The 17,254-nt window shown below is 63.0% G+C and overlaps 1 protein-coding gene across 1 annotated transcript; it reads left to right on the forward strand.

Moving 5' to 3' along the window:
* Positions 1-6,004: 6,004 nt before the first annotated feature.
* Positions 6,005-14,775, forward strand: EXOC3L4 (exocyst complex component 3 like 4). Its single transcript, XM_068991419.1, has 11 exons — positions 6,005-6,410; positions 7,267-7,918; positions 8,859-8,970; positions 9,208-9,330; positions 9,682-9,782; positions 9,984-10,064; positions 11,542-11,656; positions 12,457-12,576; positions 12,653-12,805; positions 13,437-13,558; positions 14,581-14,775. The coding sequence occupies exons 1-11, from the start codon at positions 6,005-6,007 to the stop codon at positions 14,771-14,773; spliced, it is 2,178 nt and encodes a 725-aa protein (XP_068847520.1). The 3' UTR covers positions 14,774-14,775.
* The last annotated feature ends 2,479 nt before the right edge of the window (positions 14,776-17,254 follow it).

The following is a 17,254-nucleotide window of genomic DNA, read 5'->3' on the forward strand; positions in this document are numbered from 1 at the left end:
TTTTAGGCTGTGAGTATTTTTTAAGCTGACAGCCACCAAGGCCCCTGACCTGAGCCTGGGCTGGGCTCCACACTGCTGCAGGAATCAAAGGTTGGCATGATTGCCTCTGAGCAGGGCGGGGGGTGGGGGGAGGACATCTCAAAGTGAAAGCAGGGCTCCTGGTGGAGGGTGGGGCTTGGGGTGGGGCTGGGGCCGGCCTGCGTGACTGCAGCTGGAAAGCCCCAGCCGTGGGTCAATCCCTCTGGCTGCTTCAGGGGCCCCATCGCCCGGGTCCTGCTCTGAGGGCCCGGCCCCGCCGGCTTCCCCTGGTGGCTCTGCTCTGCCTGGGGCCCAGCATCTACTCATCCGGCAGGTATGTCCACGCAGGTAGAGGAGGAGGGCCTCTGGGGTGTTGTGGGCAGGAGGCGGGGATTCGAGGGCTTGAGGACAATTCCGGTTCTGCCAGTGGCCTTCCAGGCTATCGGCTTCAGCTTAGAGCCCAGAGCAGTATGCCAGCTCAAGTCACAATGAACACACACACACACAGATAGGAAGCAGACAGACAGGGACATGAAGACATGCAGACAGATGGAAACTCACAGACAGAGCCACTCACAGACCCTCCGAGGCACACACACACCAGGGGACACCACAGTCACAAAAGTGGCTGCACACCCATGGGCTGAGGCGCCTACATGAAACTGCTTATCTGTTTTCCTTGGCGCCTGCCATGGTTAGACACTAGGTCAGGCCCACTCCCTGCTTGGGGGGCTCCTGGTCAAGGGGAAGATACCCCAGACCCTGGAAGTGCCCCTCAGTCATGGGAGAAGTCATGCACAGGTCAGGAACCAGGCGTGGAGCAGGAGGTCTTGACTGTGGTCTGGGGCTCAGGTGGTCAGGGAAGGCTTCTTGCAGGAGGAGCCGCCTGTGCTGAGCCGTGAAGGAGCCGTGAAGCAGCTGGAGAAGGTGAGAGTGAGGTCACTGTTGGCAGAGAGAACAGTCTGTACAAAGGTGTGGAGGACACGTGAGTGCATCCGAGTGACCAGAGTGGGTGAGCGAGTGAGTGAGAGAGAGAGGGTAGGAGAGGAACCTGCAGGGGCCAGGTGCTTCCTTGAATGCCGTGCTGAGCAGGAGGGTGTGCTTCTCCTGAGGGTGACGGCAGCGCGGGGTGGGGACAAGGGCTATCTTTTGCTGCTGTATTACGGGAAGCCTTTTTTAAATTGGTTCTTATGTATTCGTTTTTGGCTATGCTGGGTCTTCATTGCTGCGGGGCTTTTCTCCAGCTCTGGCCAGCGGGGGCTGCGCTCTGTTGTGGAGGGCAGGCCGCCCTCATTTCAGTGGTCTCTTCTGCTGTGGAGCACAGGGCCTAGGCACGCGGGCTTCAGTAGCTGCAGTTCCGACCTCTGGGGCACAGGCTCGATAGTTGGGGTGCAAGGGCTTAGTTGCCCCGCAGCAGATGGGATCTTGCCGGGTCAGGGATCGAACCCACCTCTCTTGCATTGGCAGGTGGATTCTTTCCCACTGAGCCACCAGGAAGCCTCAAGAAGCGAGGCTTTAAGCGCCTCTTTGTTGTTGTTCAGTCGCTCAGTCGTGTCCGACTCTGCGACCCCATGGATGCAGCACGCCAGGCCTCCCCGTCCTTCACCATTGCCCGGCGTTTGCTCAGATTTATGTCCGTTGAGTCGGCAATGCCATCCAACTATCTCATCCTCTGTCGTGCCCTTCTCCTCCTGCCTTCAGTCTTTCCCAGCACCAGGGTCTTTTCTGACTCTTTGCATCGGGTGGCCAAAGTATTGGCACTTCACCTTCAGCATCAATCCTTCCAATAGTTATTCAGGATTGATTTCCTTTAGGATTGATGGTTTTGATCTCCTTACAGTCCAAGGGACTCAAGAGTCTTCTCCAACACCACAGTTCAAAAGCATCGATTCTTCGCCACTCAGCCTTTTTTGTGGTCCAACTCTCACATCCATACATGACTACTGGGAAAGTCATAGGTTTGAGTCTACAGACATTTGTCAGCAAATAATGTCTCTGCTTTTTAATATGCTGTCTAGCTTTGTCATAGCCTTCCTTTCAAGGACCAAGCGTTTTTTAATTTCATGGCTACAGTCACCATCTGCAGTGATTTTGGAGCCCAAGAAAATAGTCTGTCGCTGTTTCCATTCTCCCCATCTATTTGCCATGGAGTGATGGAACGGGATGGCATGACCTTCGTTTTTTGAATGCTGAATTTTAAGCCAGTTTTTCCACTCTCTTTCACCTTCATCAAGACACTCTTTAGTTCCTCTTCACTTTCTGCCATAAGGGTGGTGTCATCTGTGTAGCTGAGTTTATCGATATTTCTCCCGACAGTCTTGATTCCAGTTGTGCTTCATCCAGCCCAGCATTTCACACGATGGACTCTGCTTAGACATTAAATAAGCAGGGTGACAATATATAGCCTTGACGTACTCCTTTCCCAATTTTGAATTAGTCCATTGTTCCATGTCCGGTTAAGAGCCTTTTAAAAATAGGCTTTTCTGGAGTTTAAGAAAGCTATTTCTAAGCAGGTAATCCATCACCTCCAAATAATGACATTTTTATCAGGTCCTTCCCAATATTTATACCTCTTATTCATTTTTCTTGCCTTATTGACTTAACTAGTTCTTCTAGGCAAATGTTGAATGCTGAGAGCACACATGCTTCTTCTTCCTTATTTCAGAAGAATCTTACCTGCAGAGAAGGGCTTTAAGGGAGGGTTATATTTTGGCAAGACCCCCGACCCCTCTAAGGAGATGGAATCCAGGGGGTCTAGGAAGGAGTACAGGTAGGACCTGTGACCAGGTGATGGGGGGAGGACGGGTGGGAGGTACGAGGGAGACGCAGTCCTCTGCCCCAGGTGGCTACTTTGGAGCTTTGAAGGATGGGGTGATGGCCCAGGCCCTGGGGAGGTGGAAAGATTGGGACTGAGATGGGATACGTGGGAAGAGGTGCTATAGGAGGGCGGGTCTGGGGAAAGCGGGTAGAAGCTAGGGTGGAGATACCCAGTGGTGAGGGGAGCCCAGACCTGACTTGGTCACAGATAGGGTGGCCTCAGGTGGGAGCTTCCGGTAAGCATGGCTTCTAGGTGGTGTTCCCACCCCTGTTACTGGCCCTGCAGTGGGCGCGATACCCTGACCTGGAGAACATGGGCCTCAGGGCGCACCCCAGGCCTGCATCTCCTGGCTCCTGAAGCTCAGCTGATGCCAAGGTGCAGGGGCCAGGGCCTCTGAACACTCAGGGCAACAGACAGAGAGAGAGACAGCCAGGAAGAGGCCCCATGGCTGGGGAGGCAGGTCCGGGACGGGGCCACGGCAGAGTCAGCAGGGACTCTGCAGCCCAGAAGACACCAGCCTGATACCCAAGAGGGCCCGCACAGGCAGGGGTGATCCTCACGCCGAAGGCTCACTGCCCCCGCAGGCTGCCTCTGGGCAGTAAGGAGGGGTGGATGGACAGAGGTGCCCAGGCCAGTGAGGCGGCCCCATCTCCAGGGAGCCAGTCCAGGCCTGATGAGCAGGCAGGCGGCACAGCGCAGCCCACGGACTGCTGGGAGGTGGAGGCGACTGCACCCCAACTTCTGAAATCCAGGTCAGCGCTGGGGAGCAGAGGGAGAGGCTGGGAGGAGGAGCTGCCTGAGCAGAAGCCGGGAGCCGGGCTGGGTGCAGGCCCAGGAGGCCCGGCCACGAGGCTGGAGGAAGTTCAGACCATGATGGGGGCGAGGGCGGCTTCTAATGCCAGGCTGTGGGGAGCCACGAAAGGGTTTAAAGCAGGAGAGTGACATGATTGACTGGTGCCTCCTGAAGGTCAAGAATGACTTGGGAAGCTGCTGAAGCAGGATTCAGGGAGCAGGGGGCAGAGGGAACACCAGGGGGCCTCGATGGGCTTTGGGACGAGGTGGTCAGGCAGGGTGGCTGGGTTTCAAGCGTCTGCCTCTGTTACCTCCCGTGAGACCCAGCCGCCAGCTGCCCCTTTCCCCCCAGAATTTTCCCCTAGGCTTCCTGGAGAACTTCAAGTCTGAAGCCACTCCCGGCATTTGGCAGCTTTCCCACTTTCAGACCCTCTGCCAGAAGAAAGGGTTCCCTGGGCAGCAACGCTGGGCTGCTGCTACTGGGAGACAGTGTTCAGCCTCTGCTCCCAGGTTCCTAGCCAGACCTGGGCTGGTCCTGACTCCCCGCCCCTGAGCTGTGTGGCTTAAGGCAAGACCCTGCCCCTCTCTGAGCCTGTTTCCTTATCTATCAAGTGGGGAGAATGACACCCTGTCACTTTGTTGTCATGGGGATCTGACAGTGCCAGGCATTGGACTGAGCATACAGTAGGTGCTTACTAGGTGCGAGCTCTTGCCAACCAAGGTAGGCTGGCTTGTCCTGCCCCCACACTCCCTGGAGACAGAGCCCAGAGCAGGGCAGGCTGGGCCCCGCTGGAATGGCTCCTTCACTACGCCTGCCCCTGCTGGGCACCGGGGGGCCCTGTGGGAGGTGGGGGGGCGGTGGGGTCAGAGGGCCGCTGGCACAATGCTCCCTGCTGTGTCGGGGCTGACCTGAAGGCATGGTCCCTGAGTCCTGGCATCTGGGGGAACCATGACCTGTGGCCAGGGCGGGGCTGATAAGGCTGGCATGAAGCACCTGGGCCGGCCCCTCCCTCAGGACAGCCTCCTTCCAGCTGCTCAGCCGCCTCTGGGAGAGGAAGGTAGGCCTCAGCAACCCCCTGCATGTCTGCCCCTAGATGGACATCTTGCTGGCAGGTGCGGGGAAGGGGGTGGGTTAGGGGCTGGGCCCTGCCCATCCTGGTGTCAATCACCCCAGGCACACTGAGGCCTGCAGAGAGGCCGCTCCAGCCCAATATCACCCAAGGGTCAGGTGCTGGCTCCAACCTGGCCTTTGTCCCCGTGGTGGGGGGTTGCCGGGGGATGGGGGGTAGCTCAGCCTCTGGTTGGTCAGTGACTTCAGCAGGTCCTGCCCTCTTTTGGGCCCTAGTTCCTTGGGCTGAAGTGAAAACTTGCTGGCCCCCACCAACTTCAAATTGTCTTTACACAGTGGGGTGGGTGGGAGGTCCCAGCAGGCCAAGAAGTTTCTCTTCTTTTTCCCCAACAGCCAGGCGAGGCTGAAAGGGGGTGGGGATGAGCAGAGACTGGGGGAGCCTGGAGGTGGTGAGGGCCCTGTGCTCAGGCCCCCACGCCCTGGAGACCCCCTCCCCATCCTCTACGGGGGGCAGCGGGGAGGAGATCATGGGTGCGAATCAGAGTTAGGAGCCTTCAGCCCCTGGTTAAATATAGAACCAAGGCCCCTCCCACAGCCTTCCCTGCAGGCTGCAAGGCCTCGATAAGCCCTGGGTGGCCTGAGCCAGCCCCCTCCAACCTGACCCCACCCCCGTCCAGTGCTGGGACATCCAGGGAAAGGGGTGGACGTCTTCCACAGGGGGCTGTTGAGCTCCGCTTTGAGCAGAAGCAGTGAGTGTGATGGCTGAAAGGGGGTGAGCTGAGGGGTGAGGGGGCAGTGAAGGCGCTGTGGAGGGGGTAGACACGCTAGGCCTCAGGACTCGAGGTTCAGGAAGCTCTGGCCGTGGTTGCTGAGCCCACTCTGGGGACTGTGGGCTGCGGGCTGGGCTAAGCCCTGGGATCTGCACCTTCGTTTCCCTCTCCAGCTCTGGTGGGAGGGTCTGGCTTGGCAGACCCAGCGTGGGTGGGTACTCAGGGGAGACCGTCATGGAAAATGGTGTCAGGGGAGGCTTCCTTATAGAAGTAGCTGTCCGTGTCTGCAGAAGCAGCTGCATCCTGGCATAAGGACGGCTCAGGCCACGGGAGCTGCCTGGCGACAGTTCCTTTTGACAGCTTTGGGGTCACCTCTGGTGGTGGTGGGAAGCTTCCCTGATCAGCGCCTGGGCCCCCCCACGCCCCCTGCGGATCTCATGGGGTTTTGGTGTCTGCTCCCGGGGACTGGTCGCCCCACCACCACCCCACCCCGAGTTCCTGAGCTTCCCTTTCACCCCCAGCTCCGCTGCTGCCAAGATGCCGTTGCCACAGACACAGGCCTCTGGGCTGGAGCTGCACCGCCCCCAGGAGCCGGTGGAGCCGCACACCCCAGCCCAGGGCGCCCGGCGGGCGAGCAGCGAGGACGCGCCCGGCGCCCAGCACGAGGGCTTTAGGCCTGGCCTGGGCACCTTGCGGCGGGCCCTCTCGAGGGCGAGCCAGCGGGCCTCGGTTCGAGCCTCCCGGGGAGATGCAGGGGTGCTCAGGCTCAGCGGCCGCTTCCTGTTTGGGTCTTTGCGGCGCACTCCAGACAACTGCCCTGCCGTGGACCAGACCGGGGTGACCTCGGAGCCAGGGCCAGCCTGCAGCAGGAAGGGGTCCTCCAAGGCCAAAGAAGATGTTGGCCGGCGGTTGTCCACGGGGGCGGGGCCTGAGGAAGCCAAAGGTGAGGGCTGCCCCGCCCCCACTGAGCAGGGGAGGAAACCAAGGCGGGGGTGGGGGGTGGGGGGGGTGGGGCCCAGGCTTCTTGATGGGTTACCCTGCTCAGCCACCCCAAACCCGTGCCCCAGCACAACTGCACGGTAAAATTCTTCCAGCGTTTCAACAAGGGCAGCCGAGAAAAGTGAGGCTCAGAGAGGTTAAGTGACTTGCCTCACGTCTCACAGCTGGGAAGTGGAAAAATGAGATTTGAACCCAGATCTGCAGGGCCCCAGAACTCCACGGGCTTCCACAGCCTGGCTCCTGGCCAAACCGGACTGGTGGACAAGGCACTGGCCCAGTCAGATCACAGGATCACGGAGGGTGCCTGGGAGCCAAGACCACCTGGAGGCGAGATGAGGGGGCCACCCAGGAGATGAGCCCTGAAGAGGGCGTGCAGGAGAAAGTGGAGGGCTCCTGGGGGTGGAGGCTGGCCCAGAGCGGGGAACAGCGGGGAACAAGAAAGGCTGAAGCTGGACACTGCGGGCAGGAACCTGGGCATCCAAGGGCACGCCCAGACTGAGCTCTGGCCCCACTGGAGCTGAGTCAGGACTGCACTGGAGGCCACCAGGTCCAGCTCCATGCAGGGAGCAGCGGCCGAAGTAGGGGCTGAAGGCAAGGGGAGGCAGGAACCATCCCAGGCATGATCTGAACCAGGCTTGGGACCTGGGATCTGCCTCTTCATAGGCAATTCCGAAGGACATAGAGCAGTCGGGTCCCTTGCTCCTGGTGCAGGCCTTCCGTAGCGCTCTGGGGCGCTCTGGGGACCAGCTTACCTGGAGCGCCCCCTTCACTGGCCCTCTTCTCGCCCGACCTTGCAAAAGGCACGTCCGTCGCAGACCTCATCTCCGAGCGGCAACTCCTAGCCGCCTTCGAGCGGCTGCGGCACCTGGAGACGGGGCTAGTGACCGAGAAAGCCTCGTGCACCTTCCAGCAGGACCCCACGGGCTTTGCGCGGCGCGCCATGGACGTGTGCCTGCACTACGACGGGCTGGCCGCGGAGATCTGCGCCATCGTGCGCGAGACGCTGGGCCCGGATGGCGTGGACGCGGCCGCGCTCGCGGAGCTGGCCCGAGTGGTGCGCGCGGAAGAAGAGGCCCACCCGGAGCCCCCCGCAGACGGCGACTTTCTGCGCACGCCGCGCCGCTGGCGCCAGTACTGGGAGGACGCCGTGCGGCGGAGCGCAGAGGAGCGCGTGCGGCAGGCGGGCGCGGGGGAGGCCCCGGGGGCGGCCGACGCTGCCCCCGACTTGGCGCGGCTCCTGGCCGAGCTCGGCGCTTTGGTTCGCCGCGACCTGCAGAAGGTGCAGCGGGAGGTGCACCCCGCTTACGCGGCCGCCGGCTTCCCGGCGTGGGAGGCCTACCTGCGTGCCTTCCACGGCGCGGTGGCCGGGCGCCTCCAGGAGCTCGCGCACGACGCCCGCGGCTGCGAGCAGCTCTACGTGCTGCTGGACTGGGCCGCCAACGTCTACAGCAGGTGAGGCCCGGGCCGGCGGCCGGGGGGTGGGGCGAGGGCGAGGAGGGCCTGGCACTGCCCGCCCGCGAGGCCTTCCGGAACCTGCTCTGAAGGGCACAGGGCACCTTTCTCCTTTTCCTCCCCGGGAGAGTGCTGTCTGTTAGGCACCCAAGATCCCAGATCCGGGAGCCCTTTGATATTCTCTCCTCCCCCTCCCAGACACTGGTGCTCTCCCTCTCGGTTCAGAAGCTGGAAAGCGCTATGGGCGGGGTTGCTTCCGAGGCGGCGAGCCCAGGGAGTCCCCCCTGGTCCACGCGGGGCCTTTGAGTGAACTGGCCACGGGCGCCCCCTCCAGGCTGGACACAACCACGGCTCACCGCGCTCTTGAGGGCTGGCTTTCACCCCCACTCTTGCTTTGGATGGACACCTCGGTTCAGGGCTCTGCAGAACGTGATGGGGTGGGTCCCCCGTGCCCTTGAGCGCTCCCCAGCTCCCCAGGCAGGCGGGCAGTTGGAGGGGCGCCAAAGTGCTGGGCTCCTTAATATTCTGCGTGGCTGCAGACAGGCGCCCGCCCCGGTGTGGGCTGGATCCTAGCTGGACCCTGAACTGCAAGGTCCTGGGGGCGTTTAGAGCTCGATTTGGGTGAACCCCGAGCGAGAGGGTGGAGGTCACTCCCGAAGCAAGCTGGTCGAGGTCCATCCGGACTGCCTTCTTTTTATGCTTTCGGGGCACGCTCCGCCGACTGCTTAGCCAGGAAATCCTGAGGTGGGAAGCCCGGCGGAGGGGCGCTTGGCACGGAAACCTGGAGGGCGGGGTGGGGTGCCGGGCGTGTGAACGGAAGCCCAGATTCCGGGCCTCACAGCGATGGCATTAGGCTTTGAGCCAAGGCAGAGGGCAGTGGGTGCAGCCGCGGCCGCATCAGAGTCCCGCCCAGACCTTCAGGCCCCGCCCTGCCTTCCAGTCCTGATTTCCTGGGCTCCCAGGACCAGGCTCTGCCCTCGGAGCCGCTGCCCCCGATCCTGGCACCGGACCTCTGGGCCCGACTGGAAGACGACTACACCAGCTTCCTGGAGGTGAGACCGGGGCGGGGCCGGGCCGAGGGGGCGGGGTCCAGGTAGAGGGTGGTCAATGCCAGCGGGGTAGGGAGGCGCAGTGCCCAGGGTCCGAGCCTCTCCGCTCTACGGCCTCGGGCGTGGGCCTGTGTCCCGGCAGGGGTGCCCTTGTCGCCAGGGGCGCGCTCTAGGGCTTGGAGGTGGGGGCGTCTCCCTCCTGGGAGGGTCTCACCGCGGCCCCTTCCCTGGCCCGCACAGACCAAGATCGAGAGCTGCTTCGATGGCATCCTGCAGCTGGAGCAGAGTCGCTGGGCGGCTGCGGAAGCCCCGGAAGAGCTGCGGGGCCTCTACCACACGCCGCTGTCCTTCGATGTCTGCATGGTGCGCCGGAGGGAAGGCCGTGGGTTTGGGCCTCTGGCGGTGGAGACTCTCTTATAAGGCACAGTCACAACAGCCTCTCCCCATCGAACGGGAGCCTGAGGCCCCACGTGGGGCGCGGGCAGAAGTCCTCGGGTCTCATGACCAGGCTGGGAGAGCGAGGCCACAGCTCCCAGCTGAGCGGGGGGGACCCCGTAGATGTGCGGAGCTGGGAGGGCTGACCCCCTGGAAATCGGGGCCCCTGGAAGTCGGAGCCGAGACTGGGAGGCAGAGCGGGGAGGGTGGAGACGTCCCTGCGCCACGATTGGGCGCTGGGGCCATCGGGATCCAGTACTCAGACGTGCTCGCTCGCAGCTCGTGGCGGAGCACGTGAAGGCGGCCGGCGCCATCTCCGCAAAACTGGAGGCCACCACGTTGCGGATCTGCGCGCGGGCGCTGGGGCTCTTCCTGCATAGGTGCGGGCGAATCCTAGGCCGGGATGTGGTGGGCGGGGTGGCCAGGGTGTGGACGCTGGTTGTCCCTGGGAGGGACCCATTCATCCCGTTACCTCGGAATTCGAGATTCCGGACAACTGGGAGGGAGAAACCTGGAGGGCGGACTCGGGGTCTTAGCAGCCAGGGAGAGTCTTCAAGGCCCCTGCGTACCCCGCCCCCCAGGTTCGAAAAGGCTTTTCTGGAGTCCGGGGCGGTGACCGAGCCTCACGTGTGCGCCAGCATCAATGCCTGCGAGGAGCTCAGGTGGGTTTGTCCCGCGGTGCCAGGCGCGACCGGCAGGGGGCGCGCGAGCCCTGGGAACCGCAACGCAGACGCCGGCCCTGCGGCCCCAAAGCGGCCATCCCCAGAGGCCTTCTGAAGGGGAACCCCTCTCCGTGCTCGGCCCCGCCCCTGTCCCCTCCGTGGGGTCCTCTCTTGGCCCCGCAGAGCTGAGGCCCTGGCAGGGACGCAGGGAGCTTCAGGGCTGAGCAGAGGCCGAGGTTCCAGCCACCCTTGCCCAGCTCATCCCTGCCACCCAGGGCTCCATTTCTCCTCCCTCATCCCACTCAGCCTTCTTACTTTTAGGGACCCTGTCTCTTCTTGGAAGCCTGCCTCCCTCCCGACCCCAACCCTCAGGGCCTTGATGGTGCCGGAGCCTGGGTTCCTCTACCTCCAGGGGACAGTGGCCCTCCCCTGCGGGCTGCCAGAGCCTTCAGCCCCAGGCCAAGCCATAGTGTCCCCAGCTGAAGAAGCATCAGCTACTGCTGATGGTGTGATGTCCCCACAGACAGACGGGAATGCAGTGTGGGGGCTCAGAAAGGCATCGCCGCTGGTCGACAGTCACGCAGGCAGTACTTGTTGGATCTGGGAACCCAAAGCATGACCGTGATCAGGCGCTGGCTCACTAACACTCTTCTGTCCCTAGACTGTGCCAGGCTGGTCCTGGGCACAGGGGACTCTGGTGTAGGCCATCTCTGGTCAAGCCCTGATAGAAATTTAGCCTGCCTTTCTGGAGAAGGAAATGGCAACCCACTCCCGTACTCTTGCCAGGAAAATCCCATGGATGGAGGAGCCTGGCGAGCTACAGTCCATGGGGTCACAAACAGTTGGACTCAACTGAGAGACTTCACTTTCTGTGTCCCTGGGCTGCAAACTGTCTCCTCAGTGATGAAATGGGGACATTGTGATATTTGGAGAGGCAGTTATGAGGCTCAAAGGGCTTCCCTGGGAGCTCAGAGGATAAAGAATCCACCTGCAATGTAGAAGACCTGGGTTCAGTCCCCGGGTTGGGAAGATCCTCTGGAGAAGGGAATGGAAACCCACTCCAGTATTCTGGCCTGGAGAATCCCATGGACAGAGGAGCCTGGCGGGCTACCGCCCATGGGGTCACAGAGTCAGACTCGACTGAGCAACTATCCCGAGCGTCTGATAGGAGGGGCTGTGCTGCACTGTTCTGTCACCAGGAGGGATGAGGTCTGGCTCAGCCCTGCCACAGGGGCCCTGCCATGCGGTGGGACCTCGACACTCCCCTAGCCCACCCCTCCGTGCTCGGCTCCCGGGCGCACTTCTGCCCCCTCACGTGACCGTTCCCAGGGCTTCTCCACTGTGCCGCCCCAGGGGGCTGCCCTTCACACTATAGTCTGAGTGATCGGAGCTGGGGTGGCACCCAGCCTTCACGGCTGTATGCCAGGCCGTGAGCCCTTGCCCACTTTCCCCAATCCTGGCCCCTCCCCCTCCCCAGGACTCACCTTCTGGCCAAGTTCCCAGAAAGCTTTGGAGAGCTGGAGAAGGCCCTGGGGGCTGCCGCCCGAGCCTTTCAGAAGCGGCTGCTCCAGGGCTTTCAGGGCGCTGTGCAGGTGAGGGGGCGGGCCCTTCTCTCCCCACTTTCCTTGCCCAGCAGGTGCGCCCTGTGTCCTGGAGCCTGGGGGCCCAAGTCACAGCACTCATTTACCGTAGGGGCGTGTTGGGGTGGTGTTTCGGGGGCAGGCAGGGAACCCAGACAGGTTCCCAGCTGAGCAAGAACAGTTGGGAACAATTGCCTTCTTCCTTCACGCCCTGGGCTTCTCTGGTGGCTCAGCTGGTGAAGAATCCGCCTATAATTGCAGGACACCCAGATTCCATCCCTGGGTGAGGAGGATCCCCTGGAGAAGGGAATGGCAACCCACTCCAGTGTACTTGCCTGGAGAATCCCATGGACGGAGGTACAGTCCATGTGGTCACAAAGAGTCGGACACGACTAAGCGACTAACGCTTTCACTCGCCTCTCAGAGACGAACTCTGAGACTCTCTGAGGACCCTCTCCACAGAGCGGGTGCATCTAGGGAATGGCGCCTCATCCAGCCCCTCAAGGCGCCGCCAGGACTCCCGAGGCAAGGGCTGGCTAGAGGCTCAAACTCCAACCATGCCCACGGGGCCAGCCAGCCTGAAGGAGGCAGTCTCAGAGTTTTCTCATGAGGGAAAGCTCTAGAGCAAGGACAGGGGCTGTCCCCAAGATACCGTAGAGAAGGGGGTCAGCTCCGCAGACTTTCTTCCTGATGCCAGCTCGCCCTTTGGCATGAATCACGCCTGTCCGGAGCCATGCCCTGGGTGCCCAGGGGAGGGTCTAGTGGGTGCTGGGGGTCAGCCCTCGGCAAACTGCCCACCGCTCTGCCCCTAGCCGCTCTTCAGGGCCCTGTGCACCAAGGCCTGGCTGACCCAGGACCTGCTGCAGCCCCTCATGGACAAGGTGGTGGCCTTCTCGGGCCTCCTCGAGCACATGGCTCCACCCCTGGCCCAGGTATCCGGGGGCGGGGGCGGACGCTGGTGGGGGCGTGCCCAGGGCTTCTCCCGGTGACCCTGACCTCTACCCCCAGGAGACTCTGCAGCAGGTGCACCGCTATGTTGTCCGCGAGTACCTGGCGCAGGCACTGCGACCCCGTGAGCGGCTCCGGGGTGTGGACCGCCGGAGCGGCTCCCAGAAGATGGGCCTCGAGGCGCAGGCCATCGGCAATACCTTCCAGGGCTTGGTAGGAGCATCACCCGACTGCCCCGGGGCGCTGGCCTGCTTGGGGGTTCTCCAGCCCGCGGGCCTTCCAAAAGCGCCCCGCTCAGTCTGATTTCAGCTCGCCCCCTGTAAGAGACCCCCTCCCCCCCGGTGGGCAGGCTTTGGCGAATGATTCGCGGCACTCTCCGCGTGCAGGGGCCGGGCCAGGTGGGGAGGACACGTTGCATATATTTGCGTTGATTTGCATGTACTTTGTGGGGGGTGTAGGGGAGGGATGAGGGTCACAGCCCCGTCTGATGGGCGGGGACTGTGTGGGACCTCTCCTCCACCCGACCCCCAGCAGACCGAGCTCAGGCATGTCCTCCCCACACAGACACCCCTCATCTGGGCCGCTGGTCCCCGACTCTCCGTCTGATGCCAGGCAGGCCTTCCCCGCGGGGCCTGGGCTCACCCGCCTGGGTAGACACGGAAAGCCTCTTCTGCGCCGTGGGGTGGGGAGGGAAGAGGAACCCTGAGCCAGGGCGCGTCCCCTTCCGCGGGGCGGGAGGCGGTCCCCGTGGGGCCGCGGTGGTGGCTGCAGGAGGGCTAAACCGGGCACTCACCGAGGGGCTGCAGGCGGGGGCGGGGTGGCCCACCGCGCCGCGTCTCCGCAGGGCTCCCAGGCCACGTGGCTGGGCCAAGCTATCCCATGCGTGGCTGACATACTGGGCGAGACTCACAAAGACGACATCAGGCGGCACCTGGAGACGCTCATCAGAAGCTACCCCGACATCAGGTTCCTACCCCGGAGCTGGTTCTGGGACGGGAGACGGGGAGGGGCCTCGGGGCGGGGCTCGGACTAGCACCGGCCTCCGTGCACAGGTGCCAGCAGCGCGACCTGCGGGCCCGGACCCTCAGGCTGTGCGGGCCTTGGTGGGATCGTCGCTGCCCTTCCCCGCTGTTCTAATCTCACCGTCCTCATTCAGTCTTGTGGTCCCTGGAGTCTGAAGGGAGCCAGAGCCCTTCCTCCAGCGAGTCTTAGGGGGAGGCACAGGCCCCCAGCTCCAGGAGAAAGCCCTTTCTGGAAGCCCAGAGACCTGCCAGCAGGAAGAAGGCTTTGATCCTAGGGTGTGTGTTGGGGGGTTGTGAGTCACGTGGAAATCCCATCTGAATCTCTCCATGGCCTTGGAGATTCCAGGATGGGGAGGCTACAGAAAGCCCAGGCCTAGCCCCTTCCTGGTCCCCTGCCCCGCCCCGCCCCATCTCAGAATCCTCTGATCCCAGCCCGCTGCATCTGTTTGGCCTTGATTCAGAGTAACTGAGCACAGGAGGAAGGTTCCCCTTTTGGCCCCTCGGGGTTTTCCTGCGCAGGCTGGCCAGCCCTCCCTGGCTGCGGGAGACAGTGCTTCCAGCTCTTTGGGGTGCTCCGGGTGGGAGGGGCGGCACACTGGGCCAAGCCTCCCACACCACATGCCTCTCTGCTTGCTGCTGGGCCGGGGCTCCCCAGCACGGTTCTCAGGGGAAGAGGCTCTGACTCCCCTGCCTGCCCCGCTCCTGGCATCGCGGCATGGCAGCCCCCTGCTGCCTCCCTAGGTCCGCTAGGTTTCCGGAACCTCTGCCTGGGGCTCAGAGGCCGTTCCCATCAGGCTTGCCTCTTCCCGTCTCCGCCGGGCTTTGCACCCTTCAAGACCCAGGCACCCCCAGGAATGCTGGGTGCCCTAGCGCTTCCAGTCCGAGCCCCAGGGTCCCCCTCGCCCTGGGGTCTGGGGTGTCACTGGAGCTGTCGAGTCTGCAGCAGGGGCCCGCGTGTCTCTGCAGGCAGGACCACGTGCTGGCCATCCTGGCACTGCGCCGACTGGGCCGCCGTCGGAACCAGCACTTCTTGCGCCACGCCCAGGCCATGCTGAGGGCTGCCGCCAAGGCCGGGGGCTCTGGGGCCGCCGGGGGCCACGTGCTCTTCGAGGAGATCGAGTTGGGCACCGGCGTGGACATGCTGGTCACCTGCATCTAGCGCTGCTAGCCTGAAAGGGGGCGGCCCCGGGGGACGGAGGGGCGGCCACCTGCCCCTAGGGACCGAGCCCCAAGCCGGGGACCAGGAGGCAGCCCCAGCGCAGCCCCAGGCCTGAAGCCCCCCGTGGGGGACCGTCCATCCTCCTTCTCCTGATGGCCAGGGGAGGTCATGCCAGGCATGCCAGCAAGCCTGAGAGGCATTCCAGGCATTTGGAGGAGGGTTTGGTGCAGAAGTTCCCTTTGGTACTGCCCACCCGGGAAGGCCTCCCTGTCTAACTGTCCTGCACCACCCCAATGTGAAAATGAAGAACAGAGTATTTACTTTTAAACTAAACATGAATTAAAATGGTATCTGTCTAAGGAGACGTGGGGCCAAGTTGACTGTAGACAGAAGGTCCGTGTCCCTACACACCCAGGGGCCGGCCAGAGGTTCTGTGCTGACTGCCTTTTCCTGCCCACTGTACCAATAGGGAGACTGAGGCAAGTCTGAATTGGGAAAGCCCACCACTGTGGTTACAGACCCTGGTTTCCCGGGGCCGCTGGCCTCACGTGCCAAGTGAGCCTTGTCCCACAGGCGTGGGCACTGCTCTGTCCTGTTCTAAGCAAGCCTGCACCCTGGCAGATAAGGAAAGGCCAAAGCTTGTTCTACAGCTTGAGGTATTTGGGTTAGATGTGCGAGGGACTTCCCAGCAGTGAAAGTTGTGTGCTGCCGCAGGGCAAGTGTCAGCCTGGAGTGAGTGTGTGGAGGGGTGGACCCTGCTGGTCCTGGCTCTGGACGTGAGGCTGCAAGGAGCTTACTCCGGCCTGACCCCTGCAAACCTCCCTCTTCATCTTTCTCTCTCGAACACGTGGCACTGAAATTTGGCTCCAGCCTGCAAGCAAGGCTGCTAGGAAGCCCCGTTTGCATTGGCAACCTGGGGCTCTCCAAGAAAGGGGGTGCTGAGATGGGAGATTGACAGGGAAGCACTGATGGAGGCCCCACCAGCTGCCTCTCCCCCACCCTCCCCCCTGCTCGGATGCTGGCGCGTCAGGAGCAAGTGCCAGGCACAGCCTGGCCAGGAACAGGGCCAGAAGGAGGAAGAGGAGAGGTTGGGGTTCCGGCCCCACGAACAAGGGTTGGGGGGGAGGGTGTGTGAGTGCTGACGCTGGCAGGCAGCCCTAGTGTCAGTGGGGAAACTGAGGCCAGCACAGGATGGGGGTCTGCACTGCCTCACACCAGGCCCCAGCACGGGTGGCCTGAGGTCCTACAGCCAGCGAGGGGGTGGGGGGGCGGGCAGGTGTCCAAGGGGCACCTCTTTCCCTCGGGAGCAGCAGGGGACTGACAGGCCAGCCTGACCCCACGAGTCAGCCCGGTGGCCGGCAGAGTTCGGGTAGGAGCCGTGCTACAGGAACCCTTGCCCTGGTCTGGTCCTGGCCAGCTTCTCCACGGGGAGCCCCTGCCACCCCCGACAGCTTTGCGTCCCCGGCCCCTCAAGGAGACCCCTCCTGCAGCCCCAGCCCCGGCCCTGACCGACGGGCCTGGTGCTGCCTGAGCCCCTGGGCTGCAGGCAGAGGGTCCCGGGCTGGTTTCTGAGCCAGGCGTAGTTCTGCCACTTGCTCTCCAGTCAGAGGCTGTAGGCAGGTTTCGTCAGCTCTCTGCACCTGTTTTTTCCAGCTGCGAAATGGGGGTGCTGCCTGTGCCTCCCAGGCCAGGAGGAGTGAAGCAAGGGCCTGCCATAAAGCCAGGTGTGGGCCCCGTGAGCCCATGTTCCCATGGGCCTGGCACGAAGAAGCAGAAAAGACCCTGGGTGCAGGGCTAGGGGGGGTCTGTCAGTGAATCCAGAGGTGGGCGGGGCCGTGAGTGGGGAACACCCCCACGGGAGGCGGGGCCAGCAGGGGCTAAGCAGCCTGTGAGCGGCAGCGGGAAGGCTGTAGGCGGAGACCCAGGCCCAGAGCCAGAAAGGCAGGGTTTTCCTGGCAGGACCCTCCATGCCCAGGTGGCTCTGTGTGCCCCGGCTGTGTTCCTGTGAGCCCAGCAGAGCGTGAGGGGCTGGGGTCGGCTTCCCAGGGCTGAGTTGGGGTCAATAGGAGGCTAGACGGCAGCTACTCTGCAGGGTGCAGCCAGGGAGGCCAGGGACTGCAGGGAGGCCTGAGTCCAGGGCACCCCGACTGGCTCGGGTCCAGGGCCCTGGCCATTGGCCATCCTGTCCTGGGCTGGGAGGCTGTGCTCAGGACCCTGCCCACCACCAGGTCCCAGGAGCCCTCATGAAGAGCCGAGTGTTTCCCTGGCCATTCTATTGTCCGGGCCAAGCACTGGGAGGGAGAGGGCTGGCTCTCCGAGCTGCTTCCGGACTTGAGGACCAGGTTGTCTGGCTGATAAGGAAGCGTGTGTGCGTGTGTGTGTGTGTTCATGTATGTGTGTGTTCCTGGAATGTGCCAGCCCCTGTCAGTGCCCAGGGATGGGGGGGGTGCCTTGCCCACTGTCTGTTCCTCTGTGCAGCAG

The sequence above is a fragment of the Capricornis sumatraensis genome, chromosome 19, assembly GCF_032405125.1.
Source record: "Capricornis sumatraensis isolate serow.1 chromosome 19, serow.2, whole genome shotgun sequence".
NCBI lineage: Eukaryota > Metazoa > Chordata > Mammalia > Artiodactyla > Bovidae > Capricornis > Capricornis sumatraensis.

Coding starts and splice junctions, on each gene's coding strand:
- EXOC3L4 (XM_068991419.1), top strand. CDS start 6,005: ATGCCGTTGCCACAGACACAGGCCTCTGGGCTGGAGCTGCACCGCCCC. Junction 6,411..7,266: donor GGGGCCTGAGGAAGCCAAAG/GTGAGGGCTGCC, acceptor ACCTTGCAAAAG/GCACGTCCGTCGCAGACCTC. Junction 12,806..13,436: donor GCAATACCTTCCAGGGCTTG/GTAGGAGCATCA, acceptor GCGTCTCCGCAG/GGCTCCCAGGCCACGTGGCT.